The sequence below is a fragment of the Bradysia coprophila genome, chromosome IV, assembly GCF_014529535.1.
Source record: "Bradysia coprophila strain Holo2 chromosome IV, BU_Bcop_v1, whole genome shotgun sequence".
In the NCBI taxonomy this organism is placed as follows: Eukaryota; Metazoa; Arthropoda; class Insecta; order Diptera; family Sciaridae; genus Bradysia; species Bradysia coprophila.
In genome coordinates, this window is record NC_050738.1 from 4,288,786 (window position 1) to 4,314,377 (window position 25,592).

Here is a 25,592-nt window from a genome sequence, read left to right on the forward strand (position 1 = left end):
CCCCATTTCTGTTTTCCTAAATACATCTCTTCGTTTTAGCTTCATTTCTTTTTCCATCATCACTTTTTTCCAACGATATGACCTAACACTTTTGTTTTATTTCAAAGCAACATTTAGAACTTTTAGAGATCCAAGTGATTATTTTCTAGTTTTTATTTACTTTCGTTTACAAAAAATATAAATTGCGAGCAAAATAAATTTCATTTCTTTTCAAAAAATTTTAATTTTTTTTTTGGCTACGTAAATAGGTGCATTTGTTCTGTGTTTCAGATCTCTATAACTTACAGGATCGAGATATTTCTTTTGTTTGTTTTGTATATTTTATTTGAACTTGGAGAGTACAATTGATATTAACGGTTTCGGGGAGGAATTACAGCTGAGCCAATTCATGATCAAACTCAAGGCTTCGTTTTCTGAAAAGATTTTTTTTTGGTAAAATTTCATTGGGAAAATGAATATCCGATTTTCTTACCTTTGTCTGCAACGCATGATTGCCAGAAATACCAAGGCATTTACAATAAATAAGATAGCGATAACGGATGACGGAATGATAATGTTGTTCATCAAATCATCTTTTTCGGCCATTGTAACCTTGTGTTTCTTGTGATTAAATTGCGAGACGGTTATAACACCACTTTTGTGCACAGATGATTTTTCTAAAAACAGAAAACGAATTCAATTTTAATATATTGTCGTTATGCAGTGAAAGATTATGTTGAAATTTAACTGCCAGAGTTATTAGATTACATTATAGTGCCAGGAGACTAATGGATGACACTGAAATAGTTATTTGCGTATCTGTGGTAGACGGTAGATTTTAGCCAATTTCTCGAGGTGTATCCCGAACGAATTGAGAATTGACAAGAGAAAGTGCCTCAAATCAATGGTCCACAACAGATGCATATACAGCTTTTCACCTAAATTACGAGAAAAATTCCGAAATTTATGGCCAAGGAATGAAAACGTTTAGTCAAGAGTCCTAATCAATCGACACTGAAAAATAGGATTCATCGCTAACTATTACCTAGATGTTAAGGGATTCACTGGCCAAGCTGTAACACAAAACTTTTCTGGTGACTCACTGAATCTGATGCACATTTGGAATCCCTCACCTATAGGAGAAATGATGAAAGGCGAGTTTTTCTTAGGTGGTACTGGCTGAGCAAAAGGCTAGGTGGAACGTTTTACAAGAAGAAAATTTCAATATTTTATTCCTGAAAAATCGAATGGAAAGTTTTCCGCCATGAAGTACCACAGACTCAAGTTTTTCTGATTAATTAAATTGTCCTCAACTGCCTCTGTGACAATAGTCATAGCGCATGCTTAATGTGAATATTTGAATTTTTTACTGAAAGTTCTGCGTCTGGCGTACAAAACCCCTCGACTAACACGTCATGTACGACTCCGATGATTCAACAAAGTGTTGCAATATTGTTCGTTATCACCAACAACGACAAGCCAGTTTTCAGTGCTCGTTTGAAAGGTTTCGAAATGTTACAAAATATAATCTGCGTGTCCGAATATCAACAAAAACAAAATGCAAGAAAACCAGCAGACAGAAAAGAAAAAACAAAAATGAGGATCGGAATGTTGAGTTCAATTACCCACAATTATGTCTTGCTTTTGCATATTATATACAAATATCGAGTTCAAAAGATTTACAAGGAAATCGATTTCACATCGAAATTTACAATGAATGTGCAACGAGATATAAGTGTTTGTATTATAGACACACAAATCGAACACGTCTGGTCGAACTGAAATTAGTTCAAAAAAATGTTTTGGTGATTGCGATGCATTGATACGAATACGAGACACAATGGCATTGTAGTTCGTTATGCGTTGAATATATACGACTTCACAATCACGATCAATCAACGACTCTAGCTATGTTATTCATTTTAATTGATGAAATTTACACTGCGTAGAGTGGCTCGAATAAAAAAAAAATTGGTTGAACTCCACTATCTTCAGTGATTGCTGGCAGAGACTAATTACATTACATATATACACTTTATCACTGAGCACACCGAATTATCTTCAATTAATCAGTACAAACCAAAGTCAATCCAATTTATCTACAAAGAGCAACTGTATGAACGAATGCTGTAAATTTTACTGAATGAAACTGTTGCTCCAATTGATGTACGGTAACACCTCGCAAATGTAATTGATCATTTTCATTGAACTTAATTGAACTTACCGATACAATTTGGCAGCACTTTATCCCACGTGTGGCTCGACGTACAAATCAATTCACGACTGGAAACAGCTGTATCGGGGAAGACAAACGTTGGATCGCATATATATTTGGCTGAGTTTTCTGATTTGTGAACGAGGCGACCGTGTAATGGTGCTGAGGGGGTCAAACAACCTAATGCTAAATGGTAAAATAATGTTGGTTAGAAAGAGTGAGTTCGATTTGTGTTGATTAGAAAAAAACGAACACCGCTGTATGAGTGAGTTAGTTCTGTTCGCTGTTCATATGCTGTATATACAGCGTAAGTAACTATATTATTATGTAGATGTGTGTTCTTGAGCGGTTCTTATTGTGGTGTTCGTCTTAAAGTGGGTTTATAAAACCTTTTGTTTGCGATCCGATACCATCTTCAATGTAACTTATAGTGAAAATACTCAGAAAATATTTTATTTTTGTGTTGTCGTCAGGGTCGTTCTGCGCTTGTTACGAAAAATAAACCAAACAAACAAAAAACCCGCTGTATATTAACTGACCGTGAGGGAAAAATTTTGGTTTGATTTTTCATCATATCAAATTTTAGGGAGGTCCGATTGGTCATTTAAATCCTTTAGTGCTAAAGGAGACCTTTTTGTGAATATTTTTCATATAAGTGATTCTCTTCTAGGTAAGGGCAAGTGATAGGAATTCAGCTTTGTCTTACAGCAGGTTAAAGCTAGCTCACACTCATATCCACTAGCAATAAATCAATCTGTAAATCTATTACTTCTTTCGTTTAAACAGTCATGGAATGTTAACCAAAATAGTTATTTCATAACCGATTGTAGAAAATTGGATTTTCCAACAAGAACTCAAGTTGGAATTTCCTATTTTCTTTCAAATGTGAAGACATACGTGCGAGGTGTGACTAAGACTACTAGAAAACATCAATTGGTGGCTCCATTTTTCAAAACGAAAGTGACAGTTCGAGTGAGAAAATATCTTTTTTCTACCCTGTCAAAGCAAGAGAAAATAGACATTGAATCTCCGCATTGAAATCAGACAAAGTGTGATCAAGGCATTATTTTCTCACGGTTTTTTTAGTGGAGATATTAAGGCTAATCACCACACGCACATGAAAAATCTATCTTTGATTCATTTCTTTTGACATCCATTTTTACAAAGACAATACGAGTCAAACTCCATCGCTTTATTTTTTCTAACGAATGACATAGCCTTTATCAGATAATTACCTATTTAGGAAAGACTGCGGTAAAAAATGGATAACCTAAATGTTCACTGAACATTGCTCAGGTCAGGTTTCATTCAAACCTATCAGGTCGGGTTTTTGTGTTGCCTGCAAATTTCATGAAAATCTTTCAGTCGACCAGATTTAGGTCACAACAATGATAAAAGAGTGATTTAATGATAGGTTGTACTGTATACATTATCTTTTGAAAACGTTTACCCTCAGTCAGCAGCGAGTACTTTGGATAAATGGACTGTAGATTACAAAAATCAACACCGGAATAGCTCAGTAGAGTGGAGGTATGTTTGTAGAGAGTCTCAATAGTTTAGTATGTAGATTAAGCTTCATGGTTACGAACAATTTTTTTTAAAGAACAACAACTGCACACAATATACGGTACACTGTGCTATAAATTTGAATGTAACGCCTTTTAATGGATTGCAAAAGAAATAAATTACTCAAAATTTAACATCGCTATCCCTCGTCCGGTTATCTAATTTGCATATTTTTAATTAGAAAAGTATTCAACTCAAACGTACCTGTGTAGTGCAGCAGAACACCCCTCTTCGGGTACGCAACCTTTGACGTTGTATTCACACTGATCTATTTGTGGAAAAAAAATAGTTCCATCAGTCGCATGCAAATGAGGTCTTTTATCACATAATTCAAATGATCAAACAAGACAAAAATGCAAGAAGTGCAAGTAACGCTAGTAACATACCACAATGTGATTAGAATCGCTTAACACTTGAATCGGTCGAGCGTGTTCGCTGCAGCTGTTGAACAGCATTCTACCAATTTCCAAGTCAAATATTTGAATGAAATCTTTGCATATGAAATCGTCTGAAAGTACAAAAAATGTAAAATTCAATTTCCATTCATCAGAATGTCTCTAGGAACACTGCGATGCACGAGCTTACATCTCAAATTTATGTCCAAAATGGTAATGCGAACTCTTTGGCCAATGGGTGCGGATATCCTCCAACTGCAATTGGACTCGCCAATGTAAAATTTCGGATAACCAGTTGTTGCTAGGAAGCCCTGCAGCAGTGGCTGCCGGAAAAAGGATGTCTGATAGCTCGTATGATTTCTGATTATATTTTGTCGGAACACTGTACGGCCGTTATATTCAACCGCAAAGTCTTCATAACTATAATCGACTTCATCGTCATATGCACCCTTTGTCTCGTCCAGTACGTCGTTCGATTTTATCACAGAATTTTCTTTGTAGATTTTATTATGGTATGTTGTGGGTGGTGTCGATATCACTCTTTGGTCATGTTCAATGGGCCTTCTATCTATAGCTAAATTTCCCTTATTCACTTTGTCGGTGAATAACGGCGGGTGGGTTTGACTAGATTCATTTTTCAGTATAATTTCGTTCGAAATATCCTTGTCTAACGTATCGATGTCCTGTGGTATCGTTTCGTTCTCGTTCAGATTTTCTTCTCTACTGTTGGGTTGTTTATGAGTATAAAAAGTTTCATAAGTTATTGGGGATGTAACCGAAGTGGCAGTAATAGTAGTAGTGGTTGTTCGTTCAGTGGGTCTACTTGGAGGACTTAACATGGTTTCAATGGACGTGGAAAGTGTTCGATATTTATTCCAGTTGCTATTTTCATTTTGTAAAATATCATTTTCTGCTTCGTTATTCTCATCTAATTCGGCATGTGTCACTACTTCCGTAAACGGTTCATGCACCGTTGGAAAAGGCATTCTGTTATCTTCAATCTCGTTTTCGTCTTTTTTGAAATAAATTTCATTTCCGATTTTTCCAATATCGCTCGTGTCGTCTGCATTGCTGGGTAGAATTTTCAATATCCGAAAGTCCTAAAATATTGGAAAATGTGTCCGGTTCAGTATAAATGGATTTTTCACCCAGTTTTTATCGACAAAATAGAAAGCGGGAAATTTTCGGTTACCTGTGAATAGACACGCTGATTTTTTCGCCTCTTTTTGTCATTTTCATTGACTACAGATGAACCAACGGGACCCAGTGCATCGTTAGTTTCGCCTGATTTTAATATTTTCAAATGGTGGAAACTTTGATCGGTTTGTATGCGTGCCTGAGCTACAGGCTCACCCTTTCGTTCGTTCGGTTTTGTAAAATCATCGACGGGTTGTTTTTCAGGTCCAATCAGTAGATGTTCACCACAAAATTTGTTCAGTCGAAAATCTGAAAATAGAGACACCGCGCCATTTAGTGTCTACTTTAAATAGCTTCAATTTTGGGCGTCCAGAGTCAGAACGATGGAATGGTAATGAGTTTTACATCGATATCATTTGTGGACAGCCCTATCACAAATTGTATCAAACTGTCGATCGATGTGGCATGGTAAACGAGTGTGAATAAATGAACGAAAATCTATCAGAAATTCGTATTGTCATTCCCTATAATGTGAAAATGTTAACTGTTTTGTTATAGGAGATTGTTACTGACGATAGAGCAGTTTCGAATACGTCGAAACGTGATACACAGAATAACGTATAATTTAAAACGAGCGCCATGGAAAAAAGTAATTTTTCTTATTAAAATGTTAAAGCCGCAGAGGAAATTACATTTGTGGTGAAAGATCTCCAAAAGGTCACATAGTGTCGATGTGAGTGTGTCGAGACGAAATTATTATTCTGGTGCGACAAACAGATATTTTTACATTTCTTGTATAGCTTCATTGAATTCTACTTCTTGCATATATATTCAAAACACGGACACACGTTCCTGGTGGAGAATATATGTGCTAGTTCTTCGGCTGGATGAACAATTCAGTGGAAAATAGGTCAGCAACTTAAATACAGTGTTAAAGTTTTTCGCTAACATTCAGAATTTCATTGGTATACAATACCAACGCTTGTGAAAATTGCTCTGGGGTAAATCCACACTTTTCTCATTTAAAATTCTCACAACATAAGAGTGTTACGTTACCATTGTTGATTATATTTATATAAAAGTCACATTCATACACCAATGATTCATTAAATTTTAGTCGTTTGAGCTAACAAACTTTTTATTCGAAAGTTGAGAATATAAATGAAAACCGCAAAGTTCCTGTGGGATAATTTATCTCTGACATTCACTTTGATCAAATCTTTTGAAGATGATAAACGTTTTTTCAAGTCATTAAGACGTGGATTTGCTGCTTGACGTTGAGGTTTATTTAATTAAATTGACAAAATTACTAACTCGACCGTGCATTTTTGTATTAATAATTATTAATTAATAGGTTGAATGTCCCAGAGGTTGAACCGAACCTTACAACTGTTTGCAAAAATTCTAATTTTTTATTCACTCTTGATTAAGCGATATTTACTGACCAATTCGAAATATAGAAAACAATTCATACAAAATTGGTTAAGCAGGAACTATTTTACAGAAAAAATTTTCCCATAATTTTCCCGCATTTTTCTAAAAAAAATGAAAAAATGGGAAAATCAATGAAACAGAGAAATGATAACAGATGACGCTACTTCTGCCGAACCGGAACGATGGAAATAACACGTTGCTTCCGTCAAGCCTACCCGATGGCAGCAACGTGTTACTTCCGTCGAGCCGGTAACATGGCAGCAACGAGTTACTTTCGCCGAACCGGCTCGATGGAAGTAGCGCCATCTGCTATCATTTCTGTGCTTTTGAAACGTCATTGATGAGACAGCTTGTCCTGAACACTCTCACCTCAGACCCCTCAGACTCACTTCAATTTTGTTATTAAATTTCTTAGAACATGCTTTCAACCCTTAAGTATTCCCATAGGATGTCGTACCTTCTCAGTAAAGTGAGCAACAAGAATTGCATATATGTACTATCACCAGAGTCAGAAGTAATTGACAGTTTAGAATAGTATAGGACGCTCCCAGTCTGAAAGTTTTGATGATCCTCAAAGATGTAAAGATGTAAAGCCTTTCCTTTATTTCATATCCAAAAGTTACTTAATTTATCCGACTTTAAAACGCTCTACCATACCAACCTAACTGAATAAAAAGCCACCTGCATCTGTAACTGTTTACCTAGGAGTGAACAAGGCTTTTCACAACTTGTTGGTATTTATCCAAACATCAGTAATTACAGAAGCGTATTATTGCTGAAAGCAACACATTCGATGTAATTGAAATAGAACGTTTACTCTGTGTGGGACCTTAAATACAGTTGATAATATTTACATTTGCAATATCCGCTTTCTATGGGATAATTCAATTAAATGTTAAATTGCAACAGATGTAAAATGTGTTTGAAATGCTTCGAAAAACATTTCCAAACCGATATATCCAAAAACCGACCGAACCCATCAAACCGTTCAACCCCTCATTGCCAAAAACGCCATTCAAATAAAATTATTTTTATTATATTACGTTTTATATGTGTAGCCCTACATGTTTGTTCATAATATATATGTGGTTATCTGATGCATTATATGAATTAGGAATATTCACACATAAAAATTCAAATCACACACAAGTGTATGTACGTGCTAAATAACAGAAAGAAAAAAAAATCGATTGTTATATGGTTTGGAAATTGTATGGAAGTTTTTTTTTCCTGTTGAAAATAAGCCACCATTCAGCTGAATTCCGACATAAAAATAAACTGACATACAACTGATATTACAATAGGGTCGGAAACTACGAAGTTTTGTATCATATTACGTTTGGTAATGTACACTGATGTATAGACAACATGCAATCCGAATTGGGAATCCAGAGTTCCAACTTTTCTTTTTTTTATAAAATCGTTCGGTTTTTTATTCGATTAATTTTGTTTTACTATAGGAAACCATTTCTGGTAATGTATCGGGTCAGGTCGAGTCTAAAGTCAATGTTTTGTTTATTTTGTTTTGTTATTGAAATCTTTGCTGCTGAATGATGATGGGACAATTCAGATTTATCGAATATGAAATAAGCAACGCATCTAGCATGTCAGTTCAATATTGCTTATGTCAAATAGATTAATAAATTTGACAGTGTAACATGTAATTTTTCGTTAGTACACTGTTTCCTCGACTATATTAAGGTCATTGTGATATTTATAAACATGACTCTACTTGACATAAGTTATATTCTACTATGTTATGTCTGGTTGAGTAAGGCATTTTAATAGTGTAAGTTTATTCATGGACTACACCTAGCTCACATACGTACTTTTTAGGATGAATCCTTACTATAAAGATGTTATTTCCCAAGACGCTGAAATCAAAACAGTGGGAATCAGTTCTCTGAAAAGAGACAGATTACTGGAACAATACTGCTAAATTTCATTGGTGTGGAAGGAGATCTCTAAGAGAGGTGAGAGCCGAGAAATTGTTTTTACATCTTTTAGAAAGCATTACATCAAGTAAACTCAGGCTGAAAAGGCATTCGCTACCACCCACACATCAAATGTCGACGAAGTATAGTTATGATGAGAGTGCCCCGCGAGACTTGGTGAAGAGCGAAATGATACAAAATTATGCTCATTTTGACAAGCAACAAAAATTTATTGTTTAACCACTCTCATCATAACATTGGTATAGTAAATGAAATTTTATATAGTTTGACACAAGCCGACGTCGCACATTGTATACAGACAGCTGTCAAAATAGACATAAAATTGTAGAGTGCTATTTTGACAAGTGATCCATGTGTCAGTGTTTTGATACCATTTTGTCAAAGAGACGGAAGGAAAACAAATTGAACTCAGTGCTACAATATTCGACTAATTCAAAGTGAGAAATCAAAGAAAAAACCGATCAAGATGAAAATCGATCAATTTCCTGTCGAAATACTGATGAAAATTACGAAATATTTGCCAACGTATGAAGAAATCGCAAAAGTTAACAGGCGGTTTTATAGCGTCGTGCGTAGAGTAAATGATTCAAATATCTATTTACGGACTGATGAGTGGTTCCTTCAACGTGTCCTTTCGGATAATGCAGCGAGTTCTCAATGGCTCAAAAGCATCCTAACAACGAATCGACAGATATCAAAATTGGAAATTAAAGGACGAAAATATTTATCGGGCGAATTTACGGAACGCGAAATCTGCGGTATCATTTCTATTCTGGAAAAGTTTGCAGCAACTATGAAGGTATTAAGAATTTCATGTGTCACCATAGATGAGCTCAATTATCTGAAAATTTTGTCAATGATTCCGAACGTTGAACGTTTGGAGCTAATCGCTTGTTCGATTAGTGAAACCTCTACGACCTATCGACAACGACCTTCCAACGATGAGCTAAACTTAAAGAAGCTGAAATATCTGAAGATTGTATCATGCGACAAAGAGTTTGTTGATGTTTTCCATTGCCTTCCAGTCGGGGTCCTGAAAGAAGTGGAAGCAACTTGCCATTGGGATATTCTCGCCAGTATATTCGATCGACAATTGAAAATCAATACATTGAAAGTGGTATGGGTTCTAACAGACGAAGACGCAAGCAGCGTCACGATTGCACAGATTTTATCGAATCAACCCGAAATAACATCGCTATTCTTATCCGGTGTAACAGTTGATGAACAACTTATGGATGCCGTTGCAGACAATTCGGAATTGGAGGTACTCACAATCAATATGAGTTGGACGTCAATTTCATGTTTCGCAAAGATTTGGAAATTGAAAAAGTTAAAAGATTTAACAATAGAATGTTTTGATGACGAAATCGAAAGTACAGCCAAATTCGAAAAACTTGCTAATTCGGATAATACGTCAATTGAAAAGCTGAGCTTTTTGGGAAGCAGCAGAATGTCAAATCATCTTATCAGCGAATTGGCAAAATCTACACCGAATTTGAAGCATCTCAATATCCTACAACACAGCCTCAAGGCCAAAACGGAGGTGGACGCAATTATGAGACACTTCAATTTCGTTGAAGTTTTAAAACTCAGAATCTGGGATGAAGTACCAATAGTTGATCCTGGTAATTATTACAATCCAAAGCTAAGAGAGTTATCAATTTGGTTCTTAGCCGCATCTCATTTCTACGATCGAATGCCTAAATTAATCGCTTCCTTTCCAAATCTAACAAAATTGTCACTGAAAATACAATTGCCGCAATTTCCTCTCAATGTTAGACGGATTTTAAATGCGTTCCCAAAACTCAAATCGCTGAAAATTGAAGCAGCTTCTGATCTCTTTTCGACGCTCTGCGTGGGAGATTTGGATTACATAATCGATCAAAAGAACAATTTAGAATTCGTATCATTAGTAGGCGCGAGTAGAGCTGTGATAACCAGTCGCCTTTTAAAGAAATTGCGCACAAACTTTAATGTATATGCAAGTGGTAGAATTGTGAACATGGCAGTTGACCACTATACAATGAACCGTGAGTGTCGTTTCCCGTCCCGATTTATGTGGAAAAGACTTTAATTATTAACTTTGAATTTTATATACCTTCTATTCTGCTGAAAATAAAAAAATGATTCAAAATTTATTGTTTATAATAAGCCACCATCAGATGCTTGAGAGACACAACGGACTAATCAGAGAACAGCGACGTGCCGCATTTTCATTTCCCCAGCAGTGGTAGTATAGAGAAATGAAAATGAGTTTCATTGAATACACTTTTCTCCTCTCCTACGAGAAATCGTCAATGACTATCAATGCCTTACGTTTCTGTTTGTCTTAGAGGAGGGTTATATTCCACGTCTTCGGAAAGGATCATTTCAGTTTTATCTCCATGTGGTAACAGCATCAAAAAAAAAAAAAATTGCGAAAGTAACTGGAATACATTGTTGGTGGACAGTGGACATGGAAGACAGTTTTCGTTTTTGAGTCCATCAGAAAAATAACGACAAATGATTGGTCGGCATTTCAGCATAATCAACGGGAGTTACAAACTTGATCAAACCGTATCCTGCCATTTAACGATATTGGCAAGTTACCTTCTAACAAGTCGAACATAGTTTTCTCCAAAAAATACTTTTAATATTAATCATCATGGTTGGTATTGCTGACGATTAGTTTTCGCTTTCCTTCTTGGGCAAACATGTCTCGAAGCAACAAAACTAGTTTTATAACATTTTTCCCTGGAGTATAAGATAAATTGCTTAAATAACGTTTGTTTGCGCGACATGGTACCCTGGTTTAATAAATAATAAATTTTTTGAATTAAAAAAAAATTAGTCGATTCGTGTCCCTTAGATCTTCTCTAATCCAATTTATATAAAACAACTGCGACATTTAAAAGGGTATAACATTTACCTAAAGTTTCACCACAAACATTATGATTTATGCGCGCACTATAGAAACAGAGCCCATGGCTGTGTAAAAGACATGATAACAGCAATTTCATTCTATTCCCTCCAGTGTTTCGTAAATTTTATTGATATCTTTTGTTCATTTTGAAACTGCTTGACACAATAAACCTACATATCCAGCCATTTCGACTCCTCTATTCGTAAAACCGTGTTAAAAACACATTTCACACAGCCTACACACAATCGTGCCGTTTCAACATAATTTCAAATTAAAACCCAAATCGATAAGGTCCATCAATCAATAACTGTGTCAGTATCTTATCCACCACCGAAGAGCCTATATTTATGTTATGAATAGGGGGCTGAACTATGTACTCGACGTGCATTTATCTAGATTGAAGGTTATAATCATTGAATGGAATTTATGTGTCACTGTCGTCGTCGCAATCGTCACATTTTAATAAACGAAACAAACAGAGAAAAAAACCCACACATTGACTTAGTTAAAAGAAGCGGATGGGGTGCTTTTATGTGTCCCGTGGTCTTGTCTATTTATATCCTTACATATCAATAAAATGCACATTGCGTTTTAACACAGTCACTTTCGTTATTTCTATAGGAATAAATTATTATTGTTTCAATGTCACTATCGTTCAATAGCAAAGCGAGACCATTATAATAATAGTGAATGGTGAACTACCCCAATTGAAAACATCGTATGTGTGTAGAACATGTTATTATTCCAGATCATAGACGAATCGACTCTATACCATTTGAAAAGTGGAAACACACCAATGCGAACTACAGTAATAATGTGCAAGTTGCTAGAAAACTGACACGTGTTCGGTTTAATTTAATAAATTGCAAAGCGTGTTGTTATTTCCGTAAATTTGTCTGTTAAATTTTTATTTCATACATGAAACTCATCGACATCCCATACCAAGAAAGGAGCTGCAGTTGATATATATTTGTAAGTTATGATGATTTGACAGTTTTATGGCAATCAACATCAGAGGGTATGTATGCATGAATGGCACAATTGGGTGTTGATGAATGGAAGTCGTGATTTTTCATTTTGAACTTACCCTCCATACAAATGTATTTCAATCTGACGGTGCCACTGTCCCAGAGCATACTGAAGGGATGATCCATTGAAAATACAAAGCTGCAATGATTTTTGCCGGAACAACTGTAAATAGAGAGAAAAATGCTTGAGATTCGAAACTTATAAAAATTGTAGCGCAACCGAATTCAATATGAGTCGTTTATGGCTATTTATGCCAACTTTCGGCACCCTGGACTTTACTTAAATAGTCGAGGAATGTCTCCAAATAAATTTCTAAAAATCCAAAACTGATTTCTAGATTTTTAGAAATTTTTTTGGAGGTATTCGACGACTATTTAAGTAAAGTCCAGGGTGCCGAAAGTTGACAAGCCGCAATTATTTTGAATGTGTTAATTATTGTTCATAGTCACAGCACTGACAGTGCGTTGTCATAGTGGATTTTTCATATACTTTTATTCAACGTAAAAAGTAAGCCTGAGCAAAAACTTATTCTACGATATGCGTCGAGAATGGACCGATTTCTATAAAGTAAATTAACACCTTCCAACATTTGCATGCATTTGTATTTTTTGTCCGATGTAAAAAAAAACAGTAACGTTTCGAGCACTACAGTAGAACAATTTTTTGCTCAGATTTCAATTTTATATCGATAGAAAATTGAAGATCCGAAGATTTTTATTTTGAAGGACTAGACTTTGAGAAGTGATATAAAACAAATGGTACCTCTTAGAATACTGTAGCAGATTGTAGAACAATTGTTTGCTCAAAATGAAGAGTTGCGTCTATTAAAAATAAAAAAAACTCAAAGGAAGTATAGAACTGAACCAAGCACTAGAACATATTTTTAAACGGATATTTACCCTTTCTAATATGATCTATCACAAAACAAACAACATTTTTTGAACCGCCACAAATATAAATTTAATGAGAGCCTCTAATGTGACAAAAATTTTAAATTTTTAGTTCACTTTAAAATGTAGACAAGTATAGGTCATTTCAATCAGATTTATAGAAATTCGTACAAATAATTGTCAAATAGACCTTAGACGAATTATATAGACTGGAAATTACGAACAAAATTACGTAAAAATTGTGTCCCCGACATGAAAAACGAAATATTTGATAGTGTGAAAATTGGTGGGCAAATTAGCGAAAGGGTTTCTAAAGTTTTTGCTACACAAATCGTTTAAATTAAAAAAAATAATAAAATGTTGGAACGATTACCTTGGGGGTTGGAACCTTTCAGAGATGGAAGTGTACTCTAAGAAGAGTGATTTATTTCAATGGATTAAAATATTTGCAAAAAGCTTCCGTGAAAATATTTTCGAATTAGCACAATTTTGACACAATTCATAAAAAACACTTGGAACGTTGAGAAGTTTTTTCTTCTCCTCATATAAGCCCCACTCAAAAAAAAAACGTCTACACAATATTTTCACAGTAAATTAAAGATAAATTGTCCCGAATATTAAATAAAAACAAAAATTTAAATTCGCGATACTGGATTTTCAAAATACTAAACTGACAACTACCAAAAATGTCATCGCCTGCATGTTGGTGTAAAATTTTACGTAAAATCGTACGAAATATTCATCTTATACAAACTGATGTTGGGAAAATAATTTACCATTTCGTACGGTATGGTACGGTACCACTCTAGCCTAGAGTCTCTAGGTATGATTACTCTAAGAAATAAACAATTATATGAAACTTTTTGTTTCGAAACCAAAATACTGTCAACAACTAGAGCATGTGTGTCCAAAATATAGTAGACAGGCATCATCTTTTATAATGACAACATAGTAGAGCTGTGTACGCAGGCCCTTCTTGAAAAATCTGTTCTACACTTGGTTGTAGATCTTGTAGATGATATGGTTGCAAGCACGGCAGAGTAAAATAAACCAGGCAGGAGCGGTTCATTTTCGAAACGTCAAATAACCTAATACACGGGATGAAAATGAACTCAAATGAACACTGACATAAATTGAAAAATTTTATTCGCAAAATATCAAGGGCTACTAGATTATTCAGGTCCCTAGTCAAACAAGCGCTCCTCCCTGGTTAACTTTACTCTGTCGTGTTGCAAGAAATATTTTTTTTTAAGAAACTTCTAATCATTTGTTATTTACAAAGATGAACGACGAAAATAACTGATGAATATCAACTGGTGTTCTCTTTTATAGTAAAATGTTTGTTAAAACCATTGAACTAATAGATATCGTATCAAACACATACCGATAAGAAAACAAAAGAAGTAAAAGATTCTACTTGTTACAGCAATGTAAATGGTAACCACGTAAAGCTAAAAACAAAATGAAAAAGCTGAATCTTTATGTTGAATTTCATTGTACTGTTCAATAAGCTAAGAAAATGTTCCATCAGAGCATGTCATTGGCAGTTAACGTTAACGTTCTGCTGAATCGATTTCACCACAGTACAGTGTCACAATATCGACTATATCAACGATATTCATTTTCAAGAAATGTTTGTTCAATGAGCGGTCGAAGATTATAATAGTGGTTTATAGAAGAGGCTCTATGTGATGTAATGAATTCTTAAAATTGTAATATCAAAACAATCGGTTGCTTCTTGCACTTGAGGTATAATTAAATATTCAAAGACACGATACAATTAAATACAAAAAATAATTTATCCGAAATTCGTGTTCCGGAAGCCATTATACATAAGTACAACTCTGCTTTAAAATTTAATGGTTTACTAGCTAATCCACTGCAAACCATTTTATACATTTCTATAACCAGAATCAGTTTACGCTTAAGAATATATTTATTAATAAATCCAAACATGTTCCCGAAAAAAAAACACTTTTCCGTAATAAAAATTAATCGTGAATCGTATTATATGACATAATGCAATACACACACCATTCATTACTCGTAAAGGTATATATTTACATGGCACACAGAATATTAAAATTGGAAATAAACCGAAAAGACTCCAATTCATTTTGGTGAATCAAATTTTCCCACAACGACTGATGAATATATAGGAACCATTCCGGATCAAATGGTTACAGTGTGTTTTTTTTTACCATCGAAAAATTATGACCACAACCATTCCAAAAGATCAAAAATTATACTTCTCCCATCAAAATATTTTAATCTATTTTAAAATGTGTCTAAATCGGAACTATGCCAATCCTCTTCAATCGTAGACATTATTTATAGTCATGCGTTTACTACCAGAAGTTGATATGGATTTGGAAAACAGCAATTAAAAACTGAACTTTTTGTTGTTTAATTACAAACCGTAAATCTATAATTAAGTTTTGTTTACACAAGCTGGAACAGTATAAATTTACTACAATCTGTCATAGATCATATACATTGCGTCATATAGTGGCTGGCTGTGCGCGGTATAAATGTTTTGTGAATGATATGATGGATATTGAATACTTATACAATGTATACAAATTGAGGCAATGTTAAGTAGATGGTAACAATTTTGATGGTTGAAAAAATAAATCTTGTCATACGGATTTCATTATCATCACCAGGCGGGAAGTCCTTCAACACATCATCCATTTATTTCCCTATTATTACTATTATTAACATGTAAATCCAGACTTTTTATTCTTTGTAAAAATAGCAGGTTGGTACACTGTGATACAATCTAAACAATTACTCACAACGGAAAAGCTTCGGATTTTTATGAATTGAGTTTTAGTGTCGTTATACTCTCGTTACTATTTTATGGAGATTGCACAGCGTGAAGTAACTAACAATCTACAGAGGATTTGCTATTTTAATCTTTGTTTGAGTAGTGGGTGATTAATTTATGCCTAGCCTAATATTTAAATATTTAGTGAGGCTGTAATGTTCCAGAGTTCAAATAACTGTGTGTGTTTAAGTGGGTGTACTAAATTAAGAAAAGAAAAACATTCGGAACTATTATTATTACCGTTGGAAGGAATATCTAAATATTTGATTTATAGTAGTGACGTACAGAAGACGTATACAATAATTCATGGAAATAAATGTTTAATAAAATCAGCACAGTTTGTTTATACGTTTAACATTCGGTTCTATCTCAAATACACCGTGTGTATATGTATCAGTCTCTATGCTCAAAAATAAAAGTCGTAGAACCAATTCCTTTCAAATCTGGCCGTGTAAAATATTCCATAGATTTCAAACCGTGACTTTAGTATAAGGCTTAGGAGGGACTAACATACGCATATTATATCTAATTGGTCAACAATGCTAACAAGGAGGCTAAGATAGTCTTAGTGTTGGAAGGTGTGGACTGACTTCAGGATATTTCGGATAAGTCTTTTATCCGGACCTTCAATGAAACATGACTTTAACTTTCGGCTGTTTATTGTCCTTACTATTTGGTTTAGACTTTATTGGACCACTAGATAGAATTATATATCAAGTGCATATTCCAACACTATACAACACTACATTACGTATCTATGGGATAAATGGTCGAAATGTTGCTTAGCCTCCTATGTGAAATTGGAAGATGCGAGCCAACATCATAAAATTTTCCGTCATTTATAGAAATGTATTTTACATGCTACATGTGTCGAAAACCGTACTTTTCGTGTTTCAAGCACTACTTTCAACGCCCTCAGCATGTAAAATCCATTACATAACTCGGGATAAAAATGAAAAGTCTCGTTTTCGTGTGTTTATTGACCTCGGCTTCGCCTCGGATCAACAAAATTCACACGAAAACTCTACTTTTCATCTTTTTATCCCTAGTTATGTAATAGTACATTACTATACCAGTGAAGTAATTTGATATCTCGTATCCAGATGAGTAAAAGTATCCGAGCGCTTCAGCCCGAGGTACGTTTACTCATCGTGATACGAGATATCAAATTATTTCACGTGTAAAGTATGGCGTTTTACTTTACGAGCGAGGGTAAGGGTCTTCACCAGTGAGGGAAAGGCCACATTACCTCACTAGTAAAGTAAAATACTATTACTTCAAGCCTCGAGTTCTGTATCCGTGAAGTAAATTTTACTTCGCATTGTTAAGGAAATTATTTTTATTGTCTTTGTTTACCCGTGTTCCGTACCGGTAAAAATGATTCAAAATCTGAAGGTAAAATGTAAAGCTACTCTCACACACTTCATGCTGTACCCATCGAATCTATTATTACGTTGTACAATTTCTAAAATACCAAAAATTGTTTTTTTTTTTCGTAAGACGTGAATATATACGAAAATGACAATGACAGTGATTAATGGTCTATGACACAATTTCCCATTCACGTCGGGTTCAAGCAATTCGAATAAAATGTCCTCCTCGGTAATATAGATGTGAAATATGACAATTGCCGTAATTGAAAGGGAATTTGTTGCCGAATCGAAAGAAATAATTTCTTTCTGCTGCTTTGTACGCCATGTGATTGCGTCTGCAAATTTTCTTCACAAAGGATAACAAAGACTATTAAAAAGGGTCAGTGGAATGAGTTTCCGCAGTTGAACGAATCGTACACAACATTGAAAAACCATTTCGCTCATAAGAGTTGCATATTCTCTATGTTTCAGTTATTACAGCACACTATATTATCACGTCAACGTAATTGCTACCATCCATTACGAAACTTCCCTTTATGCATCGTGGTGGTTAAAAATTGCATTTTTCTTTTGGAACTTTCTTCTACAAACGACAAGCGATATGACCATGTTATTATTGGAAAGCAATTGAGGGCAAGTGGTATGCAAATAAGGTCAATTTACTCGAGGACTCATTTCATCATTTGCACCAATTGCACCCAAACATACAAGAATATTCATTGCAGGATGAATGTGCAATGCATGTCCGTCGTTAGTTTAAATATTGGGAGAAGAAATAGTCGATTATAAAATGCATTTTTCGCAACAAGTGAAGAAAAGTAGGACTTTCCGTTGCCTACGGCCTCGAGTGACAATCTACACATCTAGTGCCTGAAAAAGCATTTATTACTCGGTTGTATAAATAACTAAATTAATTCGGTTCAGTGCATCGGTATTTATGTCCGAAAAGAGTCGACTAAACATTGGTAACAAACAATTCAGTTGCAAAGCCTGTAAAGTAAAGTAAAAATGATCAGTGGTCAGTGGTAGATTTTATTGGATGCTCTACGTTATATATAGTATGTACCTGCTGCCAAGATTGTTATTTTGACGTGTAGGACATTATTGCCAGAGCCGAAGGCGTGGGCAATAATGCCTACACGCCAAAATAACAGTCTGGCAATAGGTGCATACCATATTTTATCTGTCGAGAGCAGATATATCGAGATAAGTAAAAACTCCCTTGAGAGATAAGCTCGAGATTATCGTTCTAGACAGATAATAGTAGATTATTCACCTCTGTCCACATGTTTATTTAGACACTTGGGGAGTTATTGCATGAGCCGAAGGCGAATGGTATAACCCCAAGTGTCTAAATAAACATTTGGACAGAGGTGAATACGCTATTTTATCTACCGACGGCGAAATAATAGCACTTTTTCACTGCTATTATTTCACCTAGGTAGATAAAAGATATTATATGTGCTGCATCGAATCGACATTTACCGCCAAAAAATATGTGAAGAGCTTTGGTGATACGATTGCATTCTATGGGATTGCAAGTTCCGAGCTAATTAATCCAATGCAAACGAATTCCAAGACTCGAAAAAAGAGTTAGATCCTAAAAGGGTGTTGTGAGAAGAAGCAAGTCCAGCGATTTTGATCATATTTGAATATTTTGGACCTCCCGAAAAACAGGCATGATCGTCAATATTCGAACCAAATCGAATTTATGGTTTGTCTAGTTAGCCCCTCCACTCTGGCCATAACTCTAGACCTATAGTGCTAGAACTGATTTTGCTTATTTAACTCAGTTTTCTACTTATTTTATATGAACGTTAACATACGGGATACATAATAATGCAAAACCCAGTGTCATTAAATTGATTTTGTTGTTTGACGATTAGACGGATATAAAATGGATTAAGGAGCCCATTAAAGCCGCCAAACTGCATACCTTACATTCACTTCAACATCATAAAATCGTTAATTCTCCAACATTTTATCAACATAATTAAGTTTGTGTATCACACGAGTGCTATAAGGCACAGGCGAACCGAGTTAATGTTGTTTTCTTTTCTCGAAGCGACACCGTTTAATATCGTTTACATCGGATCCGTATGGAAAATTATGTGCATTCAAACGACATAATGTCGACGGAAATTTTCTATTTTTACAAATCAGAAAAACAGAAAAGTTCTCCGTTGTTTGGTTTTTGTTTATAGGTATTATGCATGCGACACGAAAGTTCTGTTCCCAGTAATAATCACCGTGTAATTTGTTAGTTTATGCATGTTTACGAATATTTCGGATGCGTTACTGTTACGCTAATGATGTGAAGATGTGTGTCATTTAAAGAATCGGTTGATTTGAGTTTGAGTTGTTAGTTTTTCTTTGATTTTTCTTTTGTTATTCCACCCATCACCCACCTATTTTCTATCGCTAATTAGATGATGTGGCATTGTACGAAGAAAATTATTTCTAAGATCAAAAAGACACTCACCGATAATTCACAATTCTTCTGATGTTATGTTCATCGTCAGCGTCATTTTCAATGGACTGGTCCAATGAAAATTGGTCCAGTTGTGTTATTCTTCGTCGATGCTCTAAACAAATTGGCCGTTCACTCACACTTTTATATCTATCATACGGTGTATCACTATCATAATCATCATCGTCTGACGTCACTGTTATATTCATAGCACCAATTTCCGTTCTCTGATACACATCACTATCCACCACTAAGTCTAATTTATCACTGTTATTTTCATGCTGAGTCTGCTCATTAACATAAATTTCCCGTTTTTTTCGTATTCGTTTCGAAAATTCCATATAGTTCTCTTCGTCACCGGGCGGCGATAGGCCTCTTAAATATTCCAGAATTAACTCTTCAAGCGATGCTCTCAAGCTGTTCCGTTTCGATTTCAATTCAACGTAACTGTGATGCTTTAAGTCGGCAATTTTGTTTGTGGCCAACGAATCATTTAGAGCAGCTTCGATCTCTTTACTACGGCGCATCGTCTCCAGAAACTTTTTGCCCGCTTCCGTTTCGGCCATTTGATGGTCTATCAGGGGCGATGCGTAGGCGCGTGTCAGTCTGGAAAGTGTGGAAAGTAATTACATCAGGGGAACATTAAATCCGTACTGTTTGGGATGTTATTGACGGTTTACTTCAAGGAAGTGAAATTATTCAAAATGAAACCGTTTGGATCGGAAGGGAGATTTGTTCCACTACACTCCATTATGTCTGTCTCTGTCATGTGTGCCAAGTTTCTCTATCATTTTTATCGATACTGTTTGAACGCACGGAACACAATCTTATTAAATGACCGGAAAATGTTTACTTTATACAAGCAATTAATTTCCAGCAATAAAAAGGTTCTCATCGAGGTATTATACACCGTCAAAGTATACATAATATTCGATGAAAATATAAATGTCTCCAAGGCACGCGACATTTCGAATGCCATAACACAAAATAGCCCTCGTTAAAAAGCCACTACAAACACTGTCTGTATTTATGTAAATGTAATCTCCTTACCTTTTCAAGTCAATGTGGGCGCAGTTGTCCTCGCCATCTACTGTTTCTGTGCAGTTGGGGGTGAATGTTGCTTCTAATACTCCGATCGTTGAGTCCAAATGTGGACATGTGAGTCGAATTTCAGTGTCGTGACAACCCCATTCCTCGACGACTTCTGTAGACGCAGAAAAAAGAACACCGTACAATGTTAGGAAACCTTTTATAGCGATCGAAAGGGGAGAAAACATAAATTTATAGTTTTGTATTAACGTGTTGACAGGCTGACTATTGCCACAGCATAAACTGTTTTATATGCTGCAACCATTGTTCAATTTTGAATATCAACACGAAAATTGGAAATTGAACTTGATGAAAGAATGCAGTTTACATGTTACAATGTATACCGTATTGTGCACCACTTGCATCCGATTAAGAAATTATTTGGTTCGTTAACACAAAGTACAATGTCATCGTGTATCATAAATCACCATGCTGAACAACAGAAGTCTCACTTCAACGAGCGCATTTTATAGGAAGCATTTGAGGGTATGAATTGTTTTACTCGAATTGGAGTGGGTGTTCTTTAACCAGTGTAAATTACATATTGGTTCCGGATTAAAATTGATAGTCACCACACAAAATATGTGTGTGCGTTGCACTATATTGTTGTTGCTGTTATATTAAGTGAAGCTAACTGGAATGCACTTGCTTTGTGTTTCGGTATTCATAAATAGATTACAATTTAGAAATGAAATTAATTTAAAAGAGTGGTTCACTGTCTAAAGACGAAAGATGAAAACGAAAATATTTCTAAAAGCAACTTGAACAAGTTCTGCTTATGAGTAAGGTGTTGATTTATTTGGAAGAAACGAGAAACATGGGTGGACAGTCTCTCAAGTTAATTTATTTTATGGATAAAATAGAAGCAAAGGGAAAAAAATGTGACTTCTAGAACGAAGCGAACAGTAATGTCATTTGTTATCAACAGCAACGATACTATTAAACGATGAGCGCTGCTTCAAGTAATATAAGGAAAAATGACATGTTAAAACAATTGAAGTAAAGGATTTTCCCCGACCCATGGATCGTTTTTCCCAACTTTCAAAAACTTTCATTACCTTTATTAAGAAAAACGTTGTAGGCAATCCGTATCGAATCTGTTACTTCTTCTGATAAATGTGAAACCTATTGGGTGGGTCAGGTCCCTGGCTGTTTTTCTCTATCATTTTTTGCTTAAGACTTGATTTCTCCACATATGTACCAAAAAAGTACTCAGTGTGAAAGACAAAATTAAATTTGTTAATTTTTTGCTTTATTTACTTAACATCTCGTTCTTTCACGGAGTCTTTTTTGTTGAGTAGTCTTATCAAGTGTCGAGACAAGCATTCATTTGGGAATATCACAGAGAACGCCCGTCCGTTATAGTTCATCCTCGAATTTCACCCATTAACTTCGTTCCCTGTCTAATAAAAAAAGGGTATTTGGACACAAATGTTCATACATTTAAGGTTTTTGGCATTTTCAATAGTAGTGAACCATAGAGGTAGTTTACATTTTATATCAAACATTGAGTGTTTATCATTCGTAAGAACATAGCATGTATGTACAACCAAGAGGTGTAACAGATTTTCCAAGAAGGGCCTGCGTATACAACTACCCTACTATGTTGTCATTATAAAGGATGAGAGTTGCCGGTGTACTATATTTTGGACACACATGCTCTAGTTGTTGATAGTATTTTTTTGGTTTCGATAATTCAAAGTGTCATCTAATTGCTTATTTGACAATTAATTGTGAGAATTTCTATAAATCTGTTTGAAAAGACTTACTTGTCTACATTTTAAAGTGAACTAAAAATTTAAAATTTTTGCAGCTTTAAAGGCTCTCATTAAATTTATACTTGGGGCTGATTTAAAAATGTTATTCATTTTGTGGCAGATCGTATTAGAGAGGCTAAATAAACGTTAAAACCACGCACTTCAAGCATGACTGATCAAGGGATTTAGTACTTAACAGATTGATGCAAAATCTTTTACTTCATATGTTTCAACATAATTTTTTCAATATAAAACCGCTTCCATATAGAGGCCATGTTCGTTTTAGTCGCCAATGATGATAACAGATGATATAGCCGGTCCTAAAAGGCTGCTTTGTCTTTTAGAATGAATTCTAGAATCAAAGCACGGTTTATACACAGAAAGACTCGCATGAATGCTGACTATTTTCATATTAAAAAGTTTTGGAAAAAAGATTTTCTACCCTCTCCATTGTCAAATTTCTATCTGAAAAAAAATTGCAGCAATTTCTATTGTACGATCACTCAACCCCCACAAATACTTACATTTTGTTTTACCATTCGGTATAGATATTTACGAGCATAATAACGAAAATATTGAATTTGATAAGTCTCCCTTCATAAATACACCGAATAGAACTAAACGAAAAATCCTTACGCTTTTTACTGTAATAACATGTATAGAGGAAAACTGCTAGTGATGTTTCCATAGAACATTTTATGATATTTGATACCTGCTTCAAATCGTTCCGGAAGACCCATTCCACATTCACAACCTTTTGATTATAACCTAAGCTTTTGCGCACTTGAGACACCCAAATAAAATTTCGTTGGATGTGTGCATACGGAATGGGATTTTTTTCTTTCCTTTTTTCGGGTAAATATAGGCAAAGGGGAGCATTTCTTCGTGTTTTTTTTTCTATTCAACGCTTAGCAGTCGGTGATACAAATTTGTTGGATTTCGTTTATTATTCGTTGTTGGTGGTATAATAATGCCGGTGATGGCTTTGGGGTATATTTTTGTTTGAATCGGAATCTAAACAAAAGAAAATCTGTAATTGCTTACCGATCGGTGAAATGTATCCAAAGTTTATACAGCGTACGCAACGACAATTTATTATAACCAAAATTAACATACAAAGAGTTAAGGTTTTTGTTTCCATAGTTTCGAATTTTGAGTTCCCCTTAATTGTTAAATTAAAAATCAATAAATTAAATAAATATTTTCGGTGGCCTCAATTTTTGGTTTAACGGTTTTGGTTGAACTTAAATTTATATTTACAAAACTATACAATCCACTAAGATGCAAATGTTCCAATTTATTCCAATTGGGTATTATGTCATGTACAAGATATCACTTCATTGTCACATTTTACATGGAAAGTGAACCGTGAACATTTTCCACAAATATTCATTCTTTCATAAGAAAATTCGTCAATTTGCCACAAATTTTGCAATTAAATTTTTCCTCTCAAATTCTTCTTAAAGTGTCTAACCCTTCCAATCTTGCATAACACTTTCTCTGGTCCACTTTCAGCCAACAAACGTGTCGATAATTCTTATCGCGAAAAAAAATATTCGCACAAAATTCACTCATTGTCCCAATTATTATCCTGATCATTCGGTTGCATTTTATTTCACATTATGCAGAAATTTCATAAAATAATTTTCCATTCAATAAGTTTAATCCATCGTCACTCGGTCGGTAACTAGCATTTTTCTAACAAAAATTTTCTTTTTTCACCCAAAAAATCTTCCATCCACCACTCCAACGAAAAAAACCCGAACTATTCGAGCAAACATATAAACCCAACGACGTAGAAAAGTCGATATAAACTGAAAAGCGGATAGCACTTCTTCAGCTTGAAGACCATATTCCATAGTAAAAATTCAGTGCGCAGGAACCGTACTCTGAATTTCGTTTTAAAAGAGAATTCGCTAACAGCAGGTTGGTGTGCGATGAAATGTTCTCTTTTGTAAGAGAATAAACAATTCTCATGGATACTGTGGATATTACAGCCGCGTGGATAATACTGTTCAGCGTATGTAGCAGTGTGTATATTGCATTGACCCACTAATCCGTATATGTAAAGGACGAGGGTGAATAGTTTTGAAGAGCAAAATGGAATGATTATGTGTACGCAGTAGAATGGAAGTAGTACACCAGAGTATTTGTCCTCTAAAAACGAAAACGAACTCTTATGCAGAACGTGTGTTATTTGCTTTGAGATAGAAATTTTTTTGTACATCAAGATATGCGTGTGGTGTATACGCATTGAGGATGATAGGAAAGAATAATAATAAACATGGGAATTTTGAAGATTTCCTTGTTATTTTCGCTGTAGGGTAGACGCTTTTGAAGGGAGATTAAATTTTTATATCGAACGTTCTGTGTTTATAAACGACAGTTTGTTTATTTTCTGCATCATTATGGAAGATACGCAATAATTGGAGTTAGCGAATCAATTTCAAGTTTTGGTCGTTTTCTATTTTCGTCCTTGAGTCTCTTCTTCACGTAATACAAGAATCTAATTTATTTTTATAGTTTTGTTTTCGGCTATTAAATCATTTTTGTTACAATAAGAGTGGAATG

At 34.8% G+C, this 25,592-nt stretch overlaps 1 protein-coding gene across 1 annotated transcript; it reads right to left on the reverse strand.

The window, feature by feature from the left end:
- Positions 1–24,818, reverse strand: LOC119085888. Its single transcript, XM_037196424.1, has 11 exons — positions 24,066–24,818; positions 21,226–21,379; positions 20,188–20,781; positions 12,671–12,774; positions 5,348–5,601; positions 4,346–5,255; positions 4,147–4,268; positions 3,965–4,028; positions 2,204–2,380; positions 473–656; positions 1–413 (listed from the first exon to the last, which is right to left on the reverse strand). The coding sequence occupies exons 1-11, from the start codon at positions 24,160–24,162 to the stop codon at positions 371–373; spliced, it is 2,703 nt and encodes a 900-aa protein (XP_037052319.1). The 5' UTR covers positions 24,163–24,818; the 3' UTR covers positions 1–370.
- Between the last annotated feature and the right edge of the window lie 774 nt (positions 24,819–25,592).

Bases quoted from the DNA above. Each gene is read 5' to 3' on its own strand.
- LOC119085888 (XM_037196424.1), bottom strand. From the start codon at position 24,162: ATGGAAACAAAAACCTTAACTCTTTGTATGTTAATTTTGGTTATAATA. The intron at 12,775-20,187 runs GTGAGTGTCTTT...CTCTATTTACAG, and splicing joins AGAAGAATTGTGAATTATCG to TTGTTCCGGCAAAAATCATT. The intron at 4,269-4,345 runs GTAAGCTCGTGC...TTGTACTTTCAG, and splicing joins TTTGGACATAAATTTGAGAT to ACGATTTCATATGCAAAGAT.